The 22,983-nt window shown below is 36.4% G+C and overlaps 2 protein-coding genes across 9 annotated transcripts in view; one reads left to right on the top strand and one right to left on the bottom strand.

The window, feature by feature from the left end:
- The window catches only part of LOC136029500 (enolase-phosphatase E1-like), a 539,221-nt gene that overhangs the window by 286,827 nt on the left and 229,411 nt on the right, over positions 1-22,983 (top strand). The gene's annotated exons all lie outside the window — the stretch shown is intronic.
- The window catches only part of LOC136029491 (KIF-binding protein-like), a 40,619-nt gene continuing 22,462 nt past the window's right edge, over positions 4,827-22,983 (bottom strand). For 4 of the 5 annotated variants that reach the window (XM_065707926.1, XM_065707923.1, XM_065707925.1 and 1 more), the window contains exons 3-6: positions 19,603-19,680; positions 17,004-17,360; positions 12,608-12,874; positions 4,827-5,213 (exon numbers count right to left, since the gene is read on the bottom strand). In XM_065707926.1, the coding sequence (XP_065563998.1) occupies positions 4,940-5,213; positions 12,608-12,874; positions 17,004-17,360; positions 19,603-19,680 (976 nt within the window). In that variant the 3' untranslated portion in view covers positions 4,827-4,939. The remainder of the gene's footprint in view (positions 5,214-12,607; positions 12,875-17,003; positions 17,361-19,602; positions 19,681-22,983) is intronic. The other variant, XM_065707927.1, reaches the window with a different exon arrangement.

The following is a 22,983-nucleotide window of genomic DNA, read 5'->3' as shown; positions in this document are numbered from 1 at the left end:
TTAGTGTTGGGTGATATTAGATATCGAACCAAATATCGATAACGAATATCGAAACCTAAATATCGACATCGAAAACGATATTATTTCGGCTTTTTCTGGTATCTACGGGTGAACGTCCAGCAGAAATGATTGAACATAGAAAATTGTTTCGCAAATGGCCGAGAGGAAGAACGATATTCAATCCACTAACTGATCTATGCTGATGCACAGCATGCACAGCTGTGTCCAGAAGTTGGCATAGCCTGCTCACAAACTATGTTTAGTGAGGTCTCTCAAATGTTGCTAAGAACTTCCGAAAGGCTTGGCTTGATAAAATATCTTCTAAGCTTATAGGCTTTACTCAGATCACATTTATCACGATTGCCACACCTCAGTCTGCTTTTCTAGAAATTGTATATTACCCCTGACGATCATCTCAAAGTTGAGAGTAAAATAGTAAGAGACATGGATTGGGCCTTACTGGCATCTGTACCAACAGATTCCAACAGATTCGAGTAATTCCAAATCAGGGTTCATGTAAGTCTTTTTTTTTATTCCAAAATTTGGGAAAAAAAAGTGCAAAACACTGTTTAATTGCAAATTTCGTAATTGAATTTTGCCAAACCCTAAAGTTAATCTGAGCAAAAAACTTACCAGAAATATCGAAATCGATATATAAATTATCGAATATCGAAAGTAAAAATATCGATTTATTGTTTAATCAAAATATCACCCAACACAAATTGTAATTTTGGGTTTGTGGTCCAAATTTCACCGAATCTCAAAAATTTTGGGGTGTTACCCCCCCCCCCCCCGTCGCAATGCCCCTGTCCAGTACAATGGATATAGAAAGCAGAATCAACTCGCATTTACATGAGTTGTGGCTTGAATTGTTCAAATCCTGTCTTAGTTAAGGCTTCCAGACGGGGTCTAATTTAAATCCCATAGGGTGTTTCTCAGAAATAGCTGTCTGATGTTTTTCTTCTTCTTCCATCAATCAAACAGTCCGATCACCTTCTGTGTTCTGCTGCACACAAAGAACAAAAGCCGCTTCATTATTTTGACACACGTTGGGTTGAAAGGTATGATACTGTGGTTACTGGATTTTTGAAAAGCAAGAAATTAAAAGTCTGAAAAAAGACACTTGATCCTACAGGTTTTTGAGTGTTGTAGCTTGTGTCGCGTTTTCCTTGAATTACGTATGTCATTATGTAGTGCGTGCCCTCGGAGTTCTAAAAGGCTTTAACAGACTTGTCTATTTATTCGGTCTTGAACGATATGTCACTCGGCATGTTTTAAATAGATTTTGAAATTCCCCTCTAAAAAAAAAAGTCTCCGTCAGCCGGCGACGTGCCTCCGGAGAAATGTCGGTGTTGTGGTGCACTAACTTTTCCCTTAAAAACAGCTCTTGGTTGCCTTAAAGAAAATCGGGGCGGTGTCGGGGTCTGCTGCAGATTTATTATCCTAAAGAAAGAAAAAAAACATGAAAAAGACTGTAAAATTCGCAGTCTAAAAAGATCTATCTTTTTGTTCTAGCATGTTTCCTTCTGCAGAGCTGCTATTCTTAACCTTTACCAATGAATCCTCTGTGAGAAGTTGTACGCATCATGTACCCTTTTAGTAGAGTGTCTTTGTGTTCTGCATATTCTGTACACAAGACTTCATGGTATAAAAATGACAGTATTTCAGAAAAAAATTATAACCTACTGAAAGTCAAAGGCTGGAAAAATGTGGGTAACCACTTTTCAGGCTTAAATAGTAATTATTTAGTTTTAAAAAAGTAAACTATTGTCAAATTTAGGTCTCCTCTAAACCAGTTATCTAACTTTGTGTCCTATTCCAATCTGTATAATTTAGTGTTTAAAAAAAAGAGAAAAGGCTTGACTCAAGAGGTTTCATAGATCAGACTAGTCTGTATTTCTTATACGAGTGTTCAGTTTCAGCTAATTTTATTTTCTGTAATGTTATCATCTGATCCTTAAAATTAAGTTTAAATTGTTTCAATTCCATGGCTTGTATATTTTTTTTTTTTTTTTTTTAGCATTTTTTTGAATTTTAGGGCTTTAGAGTTAAAAAAAAATTATTTGTTCAGGCCTTAGTCTTTCTTCTAAACTGATGTTGTGAATTTGTACAATTTCTTGTGTTGTCCATATTATTCTCCTGTTTTTTTTTGCGCTCCGTCACATTCCACTGATAAAAACTTTGATAAATGGTCAAGCAGTTTCTTTGTTTTATATTAATTTGATTGATCATTGTAATAGAAAATAAAAATAAATTAAAGCAGGTTTAAACTTTAAAACAAGGTTAAAAATTAATCAATAATCTTTACAAAAGTTTGAAAGCCTCCTGCAGGTATTTCTTAAATGAAAAAATTTGAAAATTCACTTCAATTCTTTTTTTTTTATTTGGTGCTCAAAATCCATCAATAATTTTCTTCGACAATGCTTCAAACTGTTAGAGAATGTCACCAACAATTGCTAGTGATATTTTACTGCTAGTTCACAAAAACACTCACAGTGATTAGAAGAAGGGAGAACCGTACCTTTTATTTTATTGCAGCTAAATCCAAAATTTTCAGCAAACTATAAAGGTCTTATTTATTTAGGCTTTACACTGGTGTCATGAAAACTGTCAAAACCTTATTTTTTGCATCTGCAAAGCAAAGTGTTGGACTTACTGAATCTGTTATTTCTTTAGAAAAGGATAATTATTTGGGAAGAGAGCTTTTGGACCTAATTATTCAGCAATTTCGTGAGCTTGAAGAACTGAGGCCTAGTTTAACCCTTGCTGTGAATGAAGAATATATCTCCTTAGATGATACACTGCATGCTGAAACTATATTTGAGGTGGCCGTAATTCCTCCATTAAGTGGTGGCTGACAGCATAACATTTTTTAGATATCAGAAAAATTTCCATTAGTTAGTGCCATCTGGTGTTACTGCTGCATGTGATGATAGTGTTAATCTTGGTCAAGTGGTATTTAATTTTAGCATTGGTGAGAAAGAGTTTGAATACTTCTCATAAGTGGTTGTTGATAGTATTGAAAAGAAAATATGAACTCAATTTTATTAACACATGAGAAGCTAGATATTGCTAAGATTGAGAGAAGTGTCACTGATTCTGGGACAGGGGCCACTTCCATTTTTATCGGAACAACAAGGGATCATTTTCATAACAGGAAAGTGAAGAAGCTTAGCTATGAAGCTTATGAGAGTATGGCAGTGAAAGAAATAGAAAAATTGTGCTCAGACACGCGTAAGATGTGGAACATAATAAATATCGCTGTACATCATCGTCTTGGTGATGTGCCTGTTAAAGAGGTCAGTGTTGTCATTGCTGCTTCTTCTGCCCATAGAAAAGAATCTTTAGCAGCAATAAATTATTTAATTGATAATCTTAAAGCAAAAGTGCCCATATGGAAAAAGGAGATTTATGAGGATGGATATAGCGAATGGAAAGCTAATTGTGATTGCAATTGGATGCCAAAAAATCATAAATGACTGTGTTATGTTTTTTAAATCTACATTGCATACATACAATATTGTTGATTTTTTTTTTTTTTAAATTTTTTTCTGTCTCGCTAGAGTATCAAATTTTTATTTGATAGTTTTGTGCCATTTTGTTGAGCATATTTCTATTCTTAGATGTTCTAAGAATATTCGCTTTTTGACTTTCCAGCATAACATTTCTGTTTAAACCTCTTTTGACTGTTAACACTATCTAAGAATATGGTTAATGAGGGGTTTGGGAAAGTTAACAACCCTCCTTCAAACAATTTGGAAAATACACTCCTAAAATTATAATTTTTATATTTCGAATCCAACTCTCTCTCCCCCCCCCCCTGCGAACAATTCATTGATATCCTCCCAGCTCCCTCTAAGAATTAGAAATATGCTATGACTATATATAATTCTGTGTACTCCCATTATGTTTCTGTCAGATGTGGAAAATACACTTTGTCGTCGTATCTAAACTACAGAGTCGACACCCCCAGAACCCATGGGCTAGTATTTTAAGCTATGGCCTTAGTTTAGTATAATTCAGTACAACAATACTTTTGAAATACATAGATCGTGTTAAGTTAAACTTGTTGGTATTCAATGTAGGCTATATTAAAACCAGCTTAGTTTGCTGAGGGAAAAACATATAGACGTAAGCTTAAGTCCATTAAAAGCAGGGGTACCAATTCATGAAAATGTAGAGGAGAACAGGGGTATAATCTTTTCAGTTTTTTAAAATGAAGGTATAGAAAATATCATTTTTTTCTAATCTAGGGTGGAGGATTTTTTTTTTTTTTTTTTTTTTCAACAAAAATGCAAAGAAATAAAATTCCCAAAATCCATACTTAATAATGGATGCATTATGCACCCTTGACTAAAAGTGTACTGATTTAAAAAAATCACTCAAAGCATAAGAGGGAAAACTAAAACTTGATAGCCCATGTAGAATCAGCCAAATAAGAAGTTTTATTGTCTTGGATAGAGAAAAGTGTTTAGACTGTTTTACTCAGAAACTTTTAAATGATACTGAGGTGAGAAAGTGCTGCAACTAGAAGAATAATTATAAAAAAGCCTCACATGCAATTCCTTGGCAACATGTAAATTTGACTTCAGGTGACAATCTGCTCGTGGATTACCGGAACAAAATTAGCAAACATATAAGTTGGAGTGCGACCGTGGGGTGGTTTCGGAATGCATGGAGGTCGTGGGCTGCCTAAAAATCGTCAAACAACTTCGTAAAAAGAAAAAATGAGTCCAGTCCCCACAGGCGCCGAGAAAGAAAAAGGAAAGAAAGTAGAAGTAAGTAAGCATATTTACCCAGTAACCTAGCCTCAAAAATTATAAAGATTCCTTTTTTAACAATGCATGTAATGACAATATAAGCAACAGGAAGTGGCTGTCTATGACTGATCGATTGGTAATGGCCTAAGGACGAGAATTGCACCCAGCTCACTAATTTTTCAAGGATTCACCATTCTTTGGATTTTGAGACTAAGCAGCTGAACCATTTCAGTACAAACGGGAAGCTCCTCTGAGAGGAGATCCTTAGCAAGCTTGGAATTAGCACAATATTGTATCACATATTCGAAGTGTTCAATTGCTGATCGAAAACTCTGAATTATCTTTTTGGCGTCAGTCGAGTAGAACTTGCTAGTAAACCGTCCAATATAAAACCGAGCCAATAAAACTGGTCTAATATTGTCCTCTCCCAAGCTCTCCGGAATTTTGCCATTTCTATAAAGAAAAAACATTAATTAAAAAAAATATCTAAACTATTAAATTATATAAACGATTGCGTAGGTATATGATGATCTTGTTATTTCCATTGCTAAAATATTCATATATTAAATTCAATACTTTATTCCAATCAAAAAACTATATACAATAACAAGGAAAAAAGCAACATGACACGAAAATAGCTTATTCAGTTTCGAAAGGCATAACACTTTGAAAAAAACAAAGTTTTTTGTACAAATGATAATAAAAGGAAGAATACATTTCTTGGAAGAGAAGCAAAGAGCTACTAAACCAAAGATGAGCATAAAATAAAGTAATTTTTGTAAGTTTGAAACTACCATAAATCACGGTCAATAAATCAATGGAATCCAAAAAGAGCAGAAACTACAATAAATAACCGAGTCGAACTCGAAAGGAGCAGAAACTAGGATACACTCCTCTTGCCTTCTAAAGATAAGAACGTAATTTTCATTTTATTGAAAATAATCCTAATTTCGAGGTGCGTCCTATTTCTCATGAAATCTTAAAAAAAAAGAACAAAAATCACCGGTGATTGTCCGAAATTTCTTTTTCTCTACTTGGATTCAATTAGCTTTGCGAGTCAGCTATTTCAGTCATATGCAAGCTATGATATGATAAGGTTGGGTGAAGTCTGGTTATAAACATCAGAAATGGGTTAAAAACCTAAACTAACCTAACCAAGTCTGACCTGTCATCATCAAACATTGCGCTAAACTGAAAAAGTTGACTGGCAATGCTGACTAAGTCCAAGGAAAAAACGTATTTCAGATATTCATAAGTGAATGTAGATATTCACCAATTTTAGGACATTCACGATAACACATATAACCATAAATCTTGAAACTTTCTTAAATCGCCATCAGTAAATCAATGAAACCCAAAAAGAGCAGAAATTACAATAAATAAATCACAATAATTTATTGACGGCGGTTTATGGTGGCTTCACGTTTTAAAAACTGTTTGGCTTTGCTTCTCCTCATCTTTGGTTTCATCTAGCTCTTCACTTCTACTCGAATTTTTTTTCTTGATAGTTTTTAAACTTAATATCTATTCGTTTTTAATCAATATAGTCTTTTCTTTGGCAAGTAAATGAGTATTTAAATCATTTCGTGTTTTCCCTATAGAATCTAGATTTTGGCTTACTATTTATATGTTGGCTAACTATTTTTAATAATACGCACCCTTTTAAAAATCTGGACACACATAGAATCAAATGACTTAAGTTTTACATCTTTTCAATTTTCCCTTAAATATAAAACTTAATACCCTATTCTGTTCCTAAAACATCGTATCTATGCTATTTTGACAACCTGCATGCACATACACTCTTTTGGTTTAGTTTAATAGTAAGAGCAGCAGGAACAATATTAGTAGCCCTGAAAGTTTCCACTTAACACTCAGTTGTTCTTGAAATATTGCTGAGACGTCTTGTTGACAACCAGCATGCACATAGGGCCTTTTGATATAGCTTAAAGCAACATAAAATTTTCGTAGAAATTTCTGCTTTATATCAGATTCTAGTCCTAAGATACCTAAACAACCTGGATATCCAGATAGCCTGGATATCTTGACTACCTGGTTTATTTTTACAACTGGATGCAATTAGACTTTTTTATTTGGTTCAATATAAATAGTAGCTGTAAAAGTAGAAGCAAAACAAGGTAATAACATTGGTAGTCCTGGGAGTTTCAACTTAATACCCTAAGGTGTTGCTGGGATATTGCTAATGCACCTCTTTGATAAGCCACATGTACATAGCGTGTTAGATTTAGTTCTACACTGGCCTCGCCATTCCCTGAGTTTTACTAATACACAAAAAAAATTCTATGTAAAAAAATATTAAAAGTGTTTATTTTATACCCTATTCTTATCCTAAGATATCTTAACAACCTGGATACCCTGGTAGCCTGGATATCTCGATAACAAGTTTTACTACTACAACTAGCATTGGCAATTATAGTAGTGATTGTAGTAGAAGTAATAGTAAGAGCATTAGGTGCAGTAGTAGTTCTAGCAGTAGCAGTGTTAGTAGTAACAGTATTCACATTGTGCCTTTTGGCCTAGTCAACATTCCCTCCTCATGCCCTGATGGTTTCAACTTAATAGCCGATTCTGAGATATTGCTGATATGCCATTTTGATAACTTAATGTGCAGGCTATTCAAGCATCTCCGAGACCTCACGGAAAATAAAACTCCCACCTTGGCTCCCGTCCTGTTCAGGGATGGGGCACTTCATTCTGATGAAGGTTCTTGTCTTTAGCGTTGGAAGGACCACTTCTGTTCGCTCCTCAACTATACTAGACCATCTCTGCCTCCTAATGGTAGTCTCAGCCAACCTTGCAGTCAAAGACCTGAAACAGATGCTCCTCCAGACGAGCCTTTCAGCCCCTCAGAAATCGGATATGCAGTAAAAAGGCCCAAGAATAATCCCAGAGCTGCTAAAATATGGAGGTCCTGAAATGCTCCTGTTTTTCCACACCCTGTTTTCTACAATCTTGCAAACTGAGATAATTCCCGAGGATTGGAGGAAGGGTGTCATCTTCCCCTTATGGAAGAAGAAAGGCTCAAGAAGCGACATACTGTCAGTCCCTGGCAAACTGTTTTCAATGGTCCTGATGGGTTAATGTCGGAATACCATTCGAAAAATCCTGCGACCGGAGCAAGCTGGTTTTATGTCGGGCCGTTCAGCCATCGAGCAGATTTTCATGATTCGACAAATAGTAGAGAAGATCACAGAGTTCCAACAAAAAGCATTTATTTCTTTCGTCGACTTCCGTGCTGCATTTGACTCAATCGAACCAAAAGCTCTTTGGCGGATTCTAGAGTTGACTGGCCTACCCGAGAAATATTCCAGACTTCTCAAGGAGCTGCACCATGGGACGGAGAGCAGTGTACAAGTAAATGGTCGGAACAGCCCGTTCTTTCAGATCACGACCGGGGTGCGCCAGGGATGTGCAGTGGCTCTAGAGCTCTTCAATGTCATCGTAGGTTACATTATGATAAAAGCCACTTCACGTCTCAGCTTTAGGCTCAAATTGGAGATCGTGCCATCACATGTTGATTTTGCCGATGACTTGGCCATTCTGGCGGACTCCATGGAGCAGGTGCTGGAAGCGCTCCGAATTCTACGAGAAGAGGCTGCCAAAGTAGGACAGCATATAAACTGGAACAAAACTAAAATTATGGCCCTAGACCCGTCTTCTCCAATTGTTAACTCTCCAGTTAGCCTGAACAGCACCACTGGTATCGAGGTTATTCAAGACTTCACCTACCTGGGCTCCATAATTTCTTCAAATGGCTCGCTTCTCCCCGAGCTGCAAGCGAGATTATCCAAAGCGTCTTCTGCCATGGACAGACTGAATCGTCACCTCTGGCGAAAACCAAACATCAGTCGCACAACAAAACTGCGGACCTTCAACGCCCTAGTCGGCTCTGTGATGGTTTACGGAGCAGAGACATGGCAAGCATCAGCTGCAAAACTCAAGAAAATCGACGTATTTCATGCGAAAAGCCTGAGGAGGATCCAGGGCCTACGATGGTCCGACTTCGTTAGAAATGAGAAGTTTCTGCAGGTCACAAAGCAGTCTTGGTTTTCGACTCAAGCAGCCGAGCTAAGCTTACGACGGTTCGAGCACCTGCTTCGAATACCACCACATCTACCCGCAAAGACGATCTACGACTTTAACCCTATCAAAGTCGGCTGGAAGCGACCTCACGGCCGACTGAAGAAACGTTGGTCCGACAGCCTGTCCGAGTCCTTGACGATGGCAAACATCAGACAGGGCGAAAAGCAAATAATCGCCATGGACCGAAGTGGATGGAGGAGGCAGACGTCACTCTCTACGCCGAGCAGCGCCCGGCAGGAGACTTAAGTCAAGTCTATTTTGATAACCTGCATACACATGTTTTTCGATTAGCCGAATATCCCTCTTTAGTCCCTGAATGTTCCACATTAATACCATTAGCCATAGTAATAATAGTACTATTACTACTTGTAGTAATAGTATGCACATATTTCGTTTTTGTTAGTTCAGCAAAGCCCTCAAAATGCTTAAAACTTTCAACTTAATATTCTTAACCGTTCTTGAGATACTGCTGATACGTCCTTTTGACAGTCTGCATACACTTGGCGTGTTTCAATTTAATTCGACATACCCCTCAATATTCCCTGGAAATTTCCCCTTTTACTCTTGACCTTAGTGCTGATGTTTGTAGTAGCAGTAGAATAAGCATGTATATAGTACATTGTGGTTAGTTTGACCTCCTTCAATAAGCACTTAAAGTTTCAACTTTAATACTCTAGGCTGTTCCTGGGATATAGCTATTACACCCCCATAATAATCTGCAGCCACATAGCGTGTTTTTATTTAGTTCAACATTCCCTGAAATTATATAAGTAGTAGTCATCGTAGTAGTACCAGTTGCAGTAGTATGTAGATAGTGCCTTTTATTAAGTTCAGCATGCCCTGGAAGTTTCAACGTAATATTCTAGACCATTCTACGATATTGCTAAAACGCTCTTTCGACAACCTGCTTGCACAGAGTATGTTTTGATTTAGTTTAATATCCCCCTAAACATTCTCTGAAAATTTCACCTTCCTACCCTAAGTCTCATTAACAATAGGCATAATAATCAATAGTAGTAGTAGAAGAAGAAGCAGCAGTATGCACAGAGTGCCTTTTGGTTAGTTGAACATGCCTCTCGAAACGCCTAGAAAGTTTCAACTTAATACTCTAAGCTGTTCCTGGGAATTGCTCATCCATTTTTTTTGGCAACCTCAATTCACACAGTGTGTTTTGATTTAGTTCAAAATCCCTCTAAATATTTTCTGACAATTTCATCTCAATACCATTAGCCTAAGTAGAAGTAGTAGTCGTAGCAGTATTAAAAGTATCAATCGTGGTGACATGCACATAGTGTTTATTGGTTAGTTCAACAACCCCCTCAACAAAGTCCGAAAGTTTCACCTTAATAATCTAAGCCGTTCCTAACATATTGCTTATATGCTCTTTTGACAACCTTCATGCATAGAGTATATTCTGATTTAGTTGAAACTCTCCCTAGACATTCTCTGAAAGCTTCACCTTATTACCAATAGCGTCACTAGTTGCAGTAATCGTAGTAAAATGTAAATAGTGCCGTTTGGTTAGTTCAAAATCCACCTGAATATACCCTAAAAGCTCCTATCTGATAATCTAAGACGTTCCTGGGGTATTGCTGGTATGCCCTGTTGACAAACAGGGCGTACATGCTCTTTGTGTGTTTTGATTTAGTTTAGTATCCCCCTTAACTTTCCTTGAAAGCTTCACCTTAATGCCCTTAGCTCCAATAGTAGCAGTAGTAGTAGCACTAGACATATAGCACCTTTTTTCAACATCCTCCTCAATTCATGCTAAAAGTTTTAATTTAATACGGTAAACAGTTCCTGGGACATTGCAGATACGTCCTTTTGACAATCTGCATGCACATAGTGTGTCCTGATATAGCACAACATCCTCTCAACATTCCCTAAAATTTTCACCTCAATACCTTTAGCTTTAGAAGTAGTAATAGTAGTAGCATTAGCAATAGTAGTAGGGGTCGTAATAATATATTTCCCTTTGATTAGCTCAACATCTCCCACAACAAGCCCTGTAAATTTCAACTTCCCAAGCCGTTTATAAGATATTGCTGATACGTCCTTTTGACAACCTGCACGTACATAGCGTTTTTTGATTTGGTTTAAATTACCACTAAATATTCCCTGAAATTTTCCCTTTCATACCATTGGTCTTAGTGGTAGAAGTAGTTACAGTAGTAGGAATAGTATTGTAGAGGCTTAACGGCCTGCCATCAAATTTGCGAATGTATTTTTATATTTTATTTTAGTATTAGCATTTGCAATATCAGTAATACTAGTAGCAGTAGTAGTAGGCACTTATTGCCTTTTGGTCAGTTGAACATCCTTCTCATCATGCCCTGGAAGTTTCAACTTAATCCTCTAAGCCGTTCCTAAGGTATTTCTGATACACCCTTTTGACAACCTGTATGAACGTAACGAGTTTAAATTTAGTTCAAATCCCCCTGAAATTTTCCCTTGAAAATCCCTTAGTCCTGAAATTTTCACCCTAATACCCTCAGTAATCAGAATAGTCAGAGTAGTCATACTCAGTATTCAGTAGCATGTCGCACCTTTTTTGGAAGTGAGAGAACTTTTTCTAAACTCCAGCATCAATATCAGCAAATCGGTTTGAATTTTAATATTGATAAAACTGTAGCAATCGCTTTCAATCTTACGGGTAACTCTGAAATTCAGTTTGAACTTGAGCATCTATTCTGCTTTCTGATAGCTTTATTTATCTTGGTATGCCCATTGGAAGAAGTATTAAAGAAACCATTAAGCTTGTAATTGAAAACCTTGCTAAAAAGATTCGAATTGCATATGCTTCGATTGCATCTAATATCACAAATTTTAGTCGGTTTCACCTTTCCAAACTTTACAACAGTCTAACTGTGCCCCATCTTCTTGCTATGTCCCCCATTTGGAATTTTTTTTCTGCTTCAAAAAAAAATTATTAACCAAATCTATTTTAAATTCGCCAAGTATCTGCTGCATCTCCCCCCCCCCCCTGGACCATTAATTCTTCTCTGGTACAAAAATTTAAATTGATTCTACCTGCAAACATTATTGATAAAAGAGTGGAAGATTTCACTCTTTTCGCTCTCTTTGTATAGTATGTAGTTATGTTTGTGTTTGTTGATTGTAATCTCTCTTTTTGTTGATTGTTTATTTTCTCTTTTTATTTATTTTTTTTCTTACTCTGTCACTAGGGCTACCAACTCTCTTTTGTTTTGTTGACAGGCTAGGATCAAATTGAATTGAATAATTAAAAGCATTTTGCAATGTCTCCTGTGCAAAAGCACGAATGTACAAAAATGCCAAAAAGGTATGTTAGGTATGTTTGTGTATAATTTTCTCTAGTTGTTTAAGGTCTGCAAACTAGCCCATCCCCAAATATTATACAATCAGTAAAAAAAATAGTTTAAAAGTACAAAAGAATCGCCTTCTTTCAGAAAACTTGAGGTTGAGTCCAAGTAAGTCGAGTCTTTAATTGAAATCAAAATTTAAATTAAGGTTGTTTTGAGTTTTTCAATTCTGCTCGATTACGAATATGAAATATTAAATTCATGATCATTTTACTTGGTTCCATATACATGGCTAATTTCGAGCGGCGAGCAATAAAAGCATTTTGGAAATGCCCAAAAAGCGATTAGTTTATTTCCAATACTCAATGTTTTATATTTCAGAGAATGGTGCCTCAGATTCCAAGCTCCTCCTCAACCTATTCCCCGAATTTCGCCCCTTGCAAAATTACACAACATACTTACTTATCTCTATATAGATCCAAAAATTCTGTGAAAACTTTAATTGCCTTTTCTGCTACTTGATTAGCTTTAACAACAGCTGGAAGTGTAGCATGGTCGCGTAGTTTCTTCAATGCTTCAACTTTTTCCAGTTTAAGAGCAAACAAATCCGAATAAGTTTCCCCCAGTTCAAAATAGATTTGCTGAGCAACGTTCAAATAAAGTGTCTTATTCATTACTTTTAATATGTCTTCGAGCATATCAATCCTTCTTCTGTGCATCTTAGACTCTCTATAAAATAAACAAAAGTGAATAATATAATTCAAAAATGCATAACAAACAGAGAAAGAGTTAATAGTTCAAGGGGAGTATTTAATCCATATAGAAGAGCTATAATGGTTTATAAAATAAACAAAAGTGAATAATATAATTCAAAAATGCATAACAAGCAGAGAAAGAGTTAATAGTTCAAGGGGAGTATTTAATCCATATAGAAGAGCTATAATGGTTTATAAAATAAACAAAAGTGAATAATATAATTCAAAAATGCATAAGAAACAGAGAAAGAGTTAATAGTTCAAGGGGAGTATTTAATCCATATAGAAGAGCTTCTCAGAATAATTAGTTTCTATAGAACATAGCTTTCCACTTTGTAAAGAAAATCAAACAGTAGCTTCCTTGACAATCATGAAGAACAACAGTAGAAGCTGAGAAATTACAGATAGCTCATTTTTTAAATTTGATTTTCTTAACAATCTTGCTTTGCCTAAATTACAAAACCAGTTATCCATTGAGAAATCACATCGCCATACAGGGACAGTTAAATTAGTTAAACATAGAGGTAAACTTTTGTTTATATAAATCAAATTATAAGATATAAAACTAATAAACAGTTCAAATTCATTGATTGTGCACATTTCAAATACATCGTATTTTTTCACAAGAGCTAGTGCAGCAAAATAACTACACCCTGTCGTTCGATTGTCTTGAATAATTTAGATTGGACGAGGTCACATCAATTTCATCCATATTGAGCCAACATCGTTTGGCTTTTTTCATCAGATTTTCAAAATTACCCCAATTTAGTTTTGTGCAGTTTATGACCAAAGGCATACAGTTGTCCATGAACTGAGGAATGGATCTAATTTATCTAATATTCCCTTCAAACCCTCTGTGAAAATTCTGTTCTTGAGGTATACCTAAAGAAAAACAATTCTTGATGAAAAAGTTCTTAGAAATTTGTTGTCCGCCAAGAATCAGCTTTGAGACTGATCAAACAGCTTCCAAATATCCCTTTCAGGGGACTTCAGAACCGCCGTGAGCCATGAGAGCTTGCTCTATTTAGCTAAAACCAAACTCTATTATGAGCAATAACTAACAATGCCGTCGCGCAAGTGTCACAACGGACTCTATAGTTCATGGAGAACCAACAAATTCATTGATTATACTCAATCGAATCAACCCATTCATTGATTCTGCACGTTTAAAATACATCGTATTTTTTCACGAGAGCTATTGCAGCAAAATCACTACACCCTTTCGTTTCGGTTGTCTTGGATAATTTAGATTGGACGATGTCACATCAATTCCGTCCAGGTCCAGTCAACATCGACTGCTACAAACTTGTCATAGCGTTTAGAGGCCTAAGACGAATATTCAGGCAAACACTTCAGGACATTTATAAATTAACTGAAGTCGTTTTTTTTCTATTTTTATTACTGATTTAGATTACTACTTTCTTGTAAAAACTAGTTGATTTGAGGGACATTCATAAAAACCATACATTAGCTTTTTGTTAAAAGTTTAAGAGAAATGCAAAAACTGTAGCTATTCGAGTCCCACTGTATCCTTCTATTTATTGTTCTTCCTGAATTAAGAATCTATTGAAAATTCTCCTTTCCTCTTTTATTGTGGTAACCACAATAAAATGATCATTCGACTAAACCACTTTCAACTAAGGATTTAATCTGTCCTTGCCTCATAAAGTGGAATGGACCACAGAAGGGACTGGGTTTTGCCAAACGGTACACAATATTTTCGCCCGTCACATAAATGTTGCTAAGCTCGCACATGTGGAAGGCTCACTGAAGGTATTTTAGGTCTTTTCATGTACTATTTATTGCTCTATTTTTGTAAATATATAGCCTATATAGTAAAATTCATGAAAAACTGAACTTCATGAAACAAAAAAAAATGGGGCACAAATAAATTATTTTGCCTGTTGTCTCTTTTTTTTCAAAATAAACATTCGCTGCTTAAAAGACATTAATCAAAAAAATTGTTAAAAGCGATGATACGGTAAATAGGTACTATGGCTAATGAAAAAAAACGCGCGTTTTTCGATTCCCTAATTTTAATAAACTAGTAATAGTTCTAAACAGAAGTACAATATATAGGAATAGGTGTGACAGACGAATGCTGGGCTCTTTGGTGATGTGTTGCTATAATTCATCAATCAGTTTTCTGCACCAACATGACCGATATAGCCATTTGAGCCATATGGAAAACGTGAATTAAGGTCTACATGTTCAGATCAGTTCAATAGTAATGAATCAAATGTTTAAACAGGTAAAAGTTTTGGTGTCACACGTGACTACAATGACGCAAACATATAATCTTTTGGCAATAGTGAAGTCATCAGGTTAAGACAAAAAGCTCTGCAAAAATTTTTTTTCAAGCAGTATTAATACAGTGGCTTCTGAAACTTTGAAAAGCAAAGATATAACTTGTAAGCCAACAAGAGAGCAGTTTTAAGAAGAATAAGAGTATATTAATGAAAGTCTAAGCTAGACATGGAAATCACTGGATTTCCACAAAGTGCTGTGTTCCAAATTTAAAATCCAGGCTTGTCGTAAATTCCTGAAACCCCAATGAAAGATGCCAGCTGTTTTAAACTAAATAGGCCTTGACATCATTAGAATCTGATTATTATATTTGGTATCCTTGAATCCGATAGACCTAAAGTTCTAAAATCAACTTTTCTCTCTTTAAATGGGGATAGATTCCCAGTAGATCTATCAGACTGAATTGAAAGCTCAACGTATTCATTAGGAAGGCCTGGTTCTCAATATGTGGGTTACTCTCCTTTTTAGTACTAACATCCTTTTTTAATGCTATTCTGTCTACTTTTATTGGTGTTCCTGATCCATTATCTCTCCTCCTTGCCTAGAAGGTTTCTGTTTATCCTTAAGAACTGATGTACTTTACTGTAGCTTTTTTAGATCTTTTTTTCTAGTCTTTTAAAATTATTTAATTTTCTCCTGTTATGGCCGTATTTTACTTTGGTTAGCTTTATTTAGCTTCTATTATAATTTATACAGTATTATTAATATTATATTATTTATCATAACACGAAATAACATTATTTATTTTATTATTTAGACTAATTATTGATTATAACATATTATTTATTATATACTATACTACATATTATAACAGCTTTATTTCTACGATACTGATTGTGTTGTTAAACAATACCAGCCAACGATTTAAGATCTTTCGTTTTAGCTATTAGTGTAAAATGTATTGTTATTGATTATTATTCAACAAATAATTTATAATTCGTGTTATTATTGTAAAAATGGGTGAAATACTCTTCTCGTCCAACACAAAATACCCGTCCCGTCCAAAACTCAACCATTAGGTAAATAATAACCTGAATTAGAAATTTTGCTCAACACAACTTACGAGAAAATAAGTACAAAAATCTTGCTAATTAATTAATACATTAATTATTAATTGGTTTTCTATTTTACACATATTAGTAGCTTTAGTAATCATAAACATTAGTAAACATAAAAAACCTTAGTATTGAATTAGTACAACAAACTAGAATCTTTCATTGGTACCAAATACTGTTCACAAAGGAAAATTGCTGACTCATCGAAGTTTTTCTCAACTAGTTATTTCTTCCCTTTTTTGTTGGTGTTTTGTTGTCTAACGAAAAAATAGCACAAATGTCCCATCCTAAATACCCTGACGGTTTTCGCTGTTTGTCAATCTTCAAAAAATTATTAGGAAAGACATTCAAATGTGACTACAAAAAATGCGAGCAACATTCAACTCCCTAACTTTTTATTTTTTCATAGCAAATAGCCATGATATTATAGCAGTTTTCGACGCCCAGCATAGGTGCATAAGGTCTGACATCGATGGCGGATCATGGGAAAGGTACGAGAATAAAAAACAAAGTCAGCTTTTTTGCACCTGTTTTTCTGGGAATTTCTTACCCTATTCTCCCTTGTGAGTTCGTAAAGCAACATCTCTACTATTTTTGAGTGAGAAAAATGTAATTCTTATAAGTCTAATTTTAATTTCAACGGTTAAACCTCGAAGTGTTGCATTCCCTATATTGTTGATTTTATTCTATACATTCAACACTGAAAGATTATTAGGTCGAAATAAATAAAAAAAAACTAACCTTCCATTATCTATTTCAAATTTAGCCAGTGACCGGAACAAATGACTATGTTCCTGTACAATTTCAAAATAATCTGTAGCCCTATCTTCAAGCGAATAATATGATTTAGCTGCATTCAGCATTTTTTGACCGTGCAAAAATATCACCCGCGCTTCTTCAAACGTTCTTGCTGTTTGAAAAGGAACATCTTCAAACCGTGCAATTTCAGCTTCCGGAAACCGTGGGCAGTTGAAGTGTAGTTCATGTTTTTCTACAGGAGTTTCTTGAACTAGTTCCCAGGAATGATCAATGAGCAGTAGGTCATATTTCGCCCAACATCTCTGAATATCAGCAAGACGATAGTGATACCTTTCGAGTCTAAAAGAAGTAAATGCAAATCAACTCAAACTCATTTGATTAACTATCATATATTGAAATAATCTAAGACCAGTCTGACCATTCAAAGTAGTCAAAATGGTGTGAAAGTTTATCTTAGCTATGAAAATTCAGACTCTGCGATGTGATATTCAAGCTTGAATCATGCTGAAATATCAAGCTGGTTTTAAACAGTATTTACGATAGAGGGTAAGTGGTCAAAAAGTCAAAGATGAGTCTATGCTTACCAGGAAGCAAGACTTATTAACCACCGATGTTTCTTAAATAAATGCAAGAAGCAAGCCATAAATCGACACACTGTATGAGACCCAAAATATTTTTACTTGAGAGATATACTCTACTACTACAATCGAGTAAGTGCAGCACTAAGTCAACTAAGGTCAACACAGCTGCGTATGCCCAAGTGACAAAACAAAGATTGAGGACAACCAAAACAAGGAATTTAAATTTGCCTTCTCTGGGGCCTGAAAGAAGCATACAGAAAAGATGTATCAATTGGTGGTTGAAATGTTCTTTAAGCGAAGTATCTATTATCCTTGTTTCCCCAGGACGAGCTGTAATAAACCCGAAAAAAAAATTTTACAAGTGTAGGACAGCCATTTAATCAATAGGATATACATACCCCATTTCCCCTAAACATATACCTTCTGAAGAGGTTATTACAAACCTTGAAAAAACTGTCATTTTGAATCGGTAAAAAATTCAACCTGACCCACAAGGTTTGTGTACGTTATATAGTCCGTTAAAGTCCATAGTTTCCACAATCGGCTCACCACCGCAAAAATTTGACAGATGGTTGGCTAGCATTTTATAGCCTTTTACTCTTAATAATGGGCACACAATAGAAAAAAGAACTTTGAGTAAGATTAAAAATTCCCATGCCTCATGAGGTATTAAACTCTGTAGTTTTTATGTTGTTTCCCTTTTCACTAGAATTCCAGCTTCTAAAATAACCTATATTTTGAAGAATGTTTTAGATATCAATGGGGCATCACTTTAGACGCTGATGACATATTTTTATGTTATCTTCAGAAACACAACATTCAAGCAAATATAGGGTATGCCAATCAGTTCACCATTAGCACCTACAGCACATTGAGAACAAGATTGTCCTTCAATAGCTTGATGATTAACAGTCATATTTCATATACCTGGATGACTGCTTGTCCGTTTTGATATAATCGGAAGATGAGCTCACATCTCTCCTCAACATTTTGAACCAACAAGAACCTATGTTAAATTAGCAAAGGATATTGAAGCAAACAAAATCTCCCTTTCTTGATGTCGCCATCTCTAGCTGGGAGAATGGATTTGACCCAACAATATGATAGGAACCTTATGGATTTGATCCAGGTGTTTTTTCACAGTTAAAAAAAGTTTGGAAGAATAGAAAGATAAGCCTACAAACCAAGATTAGAATATTGGAAGCTACAGTGATGACAGTGGTCAAATATGGCTCTGAAGCATGGGTACTCCGAAAAGCAGATGAAAATTTACTAGATGTTTTCCAGAGAAATTGCCTACGGATTGTTCTGGATACCCGGCTGACTGACCGTATTTCAAACAGTAGGTTGTACGAAAAGTGTGGTTCAATCCCGCTTTCTGGGGCTATAATGAAAGAAAGGTTGAGATGGCTAGGCCACGTTCTACGAATGAAGGATGACAGATTACCGAAGATTGTCCTTTTTGGCCAACCGTCTGGGGCTACACGGAAAGCAGGTCGTCCTTGTCTGGGTTGGGAGGATGTCATAAATAAAGATTTAAAGGAAATGGGAACTTCCTGGGAGGGTGTAAAGAGGGAGGCTTTAAATAGATTAGGTTGGAGGAGGAGCGTGCGTAGCTGTGTTGGCCTCAGGCGGCTTGGTGCTGCAGTGAGTTTTTAGTAGTAGTAGTAGTAGTAGTATAATGATTGCTATATTAGATATGATTTATACCATCAACCCAGCGTTGAAAACTCGGTGATAAATTCTTTGGTGACCGGATTATGTCAGTTTTTTCTTTAAAACTAAAACTGAGAGCTAAATTATGTAATATTAAAGATGATTTGCTTTGGGAATTATTACCCTTTCTACGTATAAAGGGCAATACTAAAAAGGTCCAATAAAAAAGGAAAGAATCTTCATAATGTCATTATTCAGTCTGTTCCCTTGCTTATATTTCAATAATCCGTTTCATGCTTAATTGAACTGAAAAGTTGAAAGAATGATGTAATTACAAATATTACCCTTCATTATTTTCTTGAACTTCCAATGAGATTTTTTCCATCATCCAAGATGCCGCCGCAAGATGATGCCGAGCTTCCCTAAAGAAAAACACAGAACATGTATTCATCGAATACTAACTAAACCTCAGACAGTATTGATCATTTCAGGATTTGAAGTGTTTTGCACTGGATAAAAAATTAGCTCCTTCGTCGATTGAGTCAGTCTGCATTTTGATCCTACCGCATTTTTGTAATGACTTTTTTCACTGATTCAGGTCTTAGCTCGTTTTTGAATCAAGTCTGGAATTAGATCATTTTTCAACAAAGCCACTTCTGCAGCTTGGACCTCACTTGTTTTAGAAATGAAAATACTTACATCATTCTTATTTAAGTGAGGGGCTAGGTGCCTACCTGTCTGCTAATAACTTGGAGGCCGCAATGAGGGGAAATTTGAAGAGAGTCGAAGGTTCAATTTGAAGGTTAAATTTCTGGTTTAAAATGAACTCAGTAATCGCACGACTCCTTTTTCAATATGTTGCAACACACCCTGCCTTTCCTTAAAACAATACAGAAGAATGAGCTATTTGACAAATTTGTGGACTTTGCAGCTATGGCTGCATGGGTTATGTCCCTCCTGACGGAAAATTTACAAGACCTTTCAACCAATGCAGTGGAATGGTCATTTCTAATTTTTTCTGATAGTATGTGGGGCTACAGGACCACCACCAGGGGAAAAGAGCACGGGAAAGGAGGAGGCAATATATCCCCTTATCAATTTTGAATCTTAGAAATGCTGCTGGAACCTGTAGTTCGAAAACGAATGAACTCCCACTCAGGTTTATAAGAGTAGAGATTCTACGCAATGCATCGAAAACAAGAGCTAAGAGCTCATATGGCACTTGTGACGAGGTCGGAAGAGCCAAGAGCTCATATGACATAAGCCCTAGCAAAATTCTAAGAATCAATAGATAGATTTAAAAGGAAAATCAGAGGCTTAATGCCGGTTGGGATTTAAAATAAGACCTCTGAGACACGAGGTCCTTCTAAATATCAAAATTCATTAAGATCCGATCACCCACTCGTAAGTTAAAAATGCGTCTTTTTTCTAATTTTTCCTCTCCCTTCAGGAACCCAGATGGTCGAATCGGGAAAATGACTTTATCAAGTCAACTTGTGCAGGTCCCTGACACGCCTACCAATTTTCATCGTCCTAGCACGTCCAGAAGCACCGAACTCGCCAAAGCACTGGACCCCCCCTCTAACTCCCCAAAAGAAATCGGATCCAGTCCGGTTACGTCAGTCACGTATCTACGACATTTGCTTATTCTACCCACCAAGTTTCATCCCAATCTCTTCACTCAAAGTGTTTTCCAAGATTTCCCCCTCCAACTCCCCCCAACATCACTAGATCTGGTCGGGATTTGAAATAAAAGCTCTGAGACATGAGTTCCTTCTAAATATCAAATTTCATTAAGATCCGGTCACCCGTTCTTAAGTTAAAAATACCTCAATTTTTCCGCATTACCACCCCCGCCCCCCAGCTCCCCCAGAGCGGATTCAGTCCGGTTATGTCAATCGCGTATCTAGGACTCGTGCTTATTCTTCCCACCAAGTTTCATCCCGATTTCTCCACTCTAAGTGTTTTCCCAGATTTCCCGTTTCTCCCTCCAACTCCCCCAATATCATCGGATACGGTCAGGGTTTAAATAAGAGCTCTGAGACAGGAGATCCTTCTAAATATCAAATTTCATTAAGATTCGATCACCCATGCGTAAGTTAAAAATACCTCAGTTTTTTCGATTTTTCCTCTCCCTCCATTCCCCCAGGTTGTCGAATCGGGGAAACGACTGTTATCAAGTCAATTTGTGCAGGCCCCTGACACGCTACCAATTTCCATCGTCCTAGTACGTCCAAAAGCACCGAACTCCCCAAAGCACTAGAAATCTCCCAAACCCCCAACTTCCCCAAAGAGAGCGGATCCGTTCCAATTATATCAATCACGTATCTAGAACTTATGCTTATTCTTCCAATCAAGTTTCATCCCGATCCCTCTACTCTAAGTGTTTTCCGATATTTTTGGTTTCCATAATTTCTGTTTCCCCCCTTCAGCCCCCTATGTCTCCGGATCCGATTTGAATTGAAAATGGAGCATCTGAGACATAAGATCTTTCTATATGTCAAGTTTCATTAAGATCCGATCACCCATTCGTAGGATAAAGATACCTAAATTTTCATGTTTTCCGAGATTTCCGGTTTCCCCCTCCAACTCCCCTCAATGTCACCAGATCTGGTTGGGATTTATAATAAGAGCTCTGAAGCACAAGATCCTTCTAAATACTAAATTTCCTTAAGATCAGATCACCCGTTCATAAGTTACAAATACCTCATTTTTTCAAATTTTTCCGAATTACCCCCCCCCCAACTCCCCCAAAGAGAGCGGATCCGGTCCGGTTATGTCAGTCACGTATCTTGGACTTGTGTTTATTCTTCCCACCAAGTTTCATCCTGATCTCTCCACTCTAAGCGTTTTCAAGATTTTCAGTCCCCCCCAATTCCCCCCAAATGACACTGGATTCGGTCGTTCGTAAGTTAAAAATACCTCATTTTTTCTAATTTTTCCGAATTAACTGTCCCCCACTCCCTCCCCCCGATGGTCAAATCGGGGAAACGACTGATTCTAATTTAATCTGGTCTGGTCCCTGATACGCCTGCCAAATTTCATCGTCCTAGCTTATCTGGAAGTGCCTAAACTAGCAAAACCGGGACCGACAGACAGACAGATCGACAGAATTTGCGATCGCTATATGTCACTTGGTAAATAGCAAGTGCCATAAAAACACATAGAAGTTCTGCTTCCCTGCAGTAGATCAAGGTTATTGTAGTTATGCTGATCCACCCTGCTGTCTTGTTTTTTATAATTAAGAAGCTACTACATGTTTCTTACGTCGTCCTCTTAAGAATACATTGTGCACTAGCAAAGGTGCATACATCTCCCCCACCACCTAACAAGGTCAAGTTAGTATATTGTTTTTCCGCAGGAGGTATCTAATAAATAGTCAAGTACATTTAGGACAACGTTGTTTTTTTCACAAGTTTGGCCAATATTAGGGGGGAGGAGATTCTCCAGAGCCCCCTCCTCTTGTGTGCAAGAATGATGCGCTAGTCTTTTCTTTCTAGTTTAGTCCTGCATCTTGAAACTACAAATGGATAATATTACAATTCAATATTTAATTTGTTTCATTTACATGGCTTATATCAGAGATTGAATAAAACAGAACTGAACAAACCAAAGAAGCTCAGTGACTCCTGTTCATAACCCAGAATATCATACTGCTTGCATAGTGCCCCAATAGATTATTTAACTGACACCACATAAATTATTCTTTAGTTTCAAGATTTTAG

Source organism: Artemia franciscana, chromosome 7 (assembly GCF_032884065.1).
Source record: "Artemia franciscana chromosome 7, ASM3288406v1, whole genome shotgun sequence".
NCBI classification, from domain to species: domain Eukaryota; kingdom Metazoa; phylum Arthropoda; class Branchiopoda; order Anostraca; family Artemiidae; genus Artemia; species Artemia franciscana.
The sequence above is the reverse complement of the archived record's forward strand: the minus strand, read 5'-3'. Positions and strand labels throughout refer to the sequence as shown.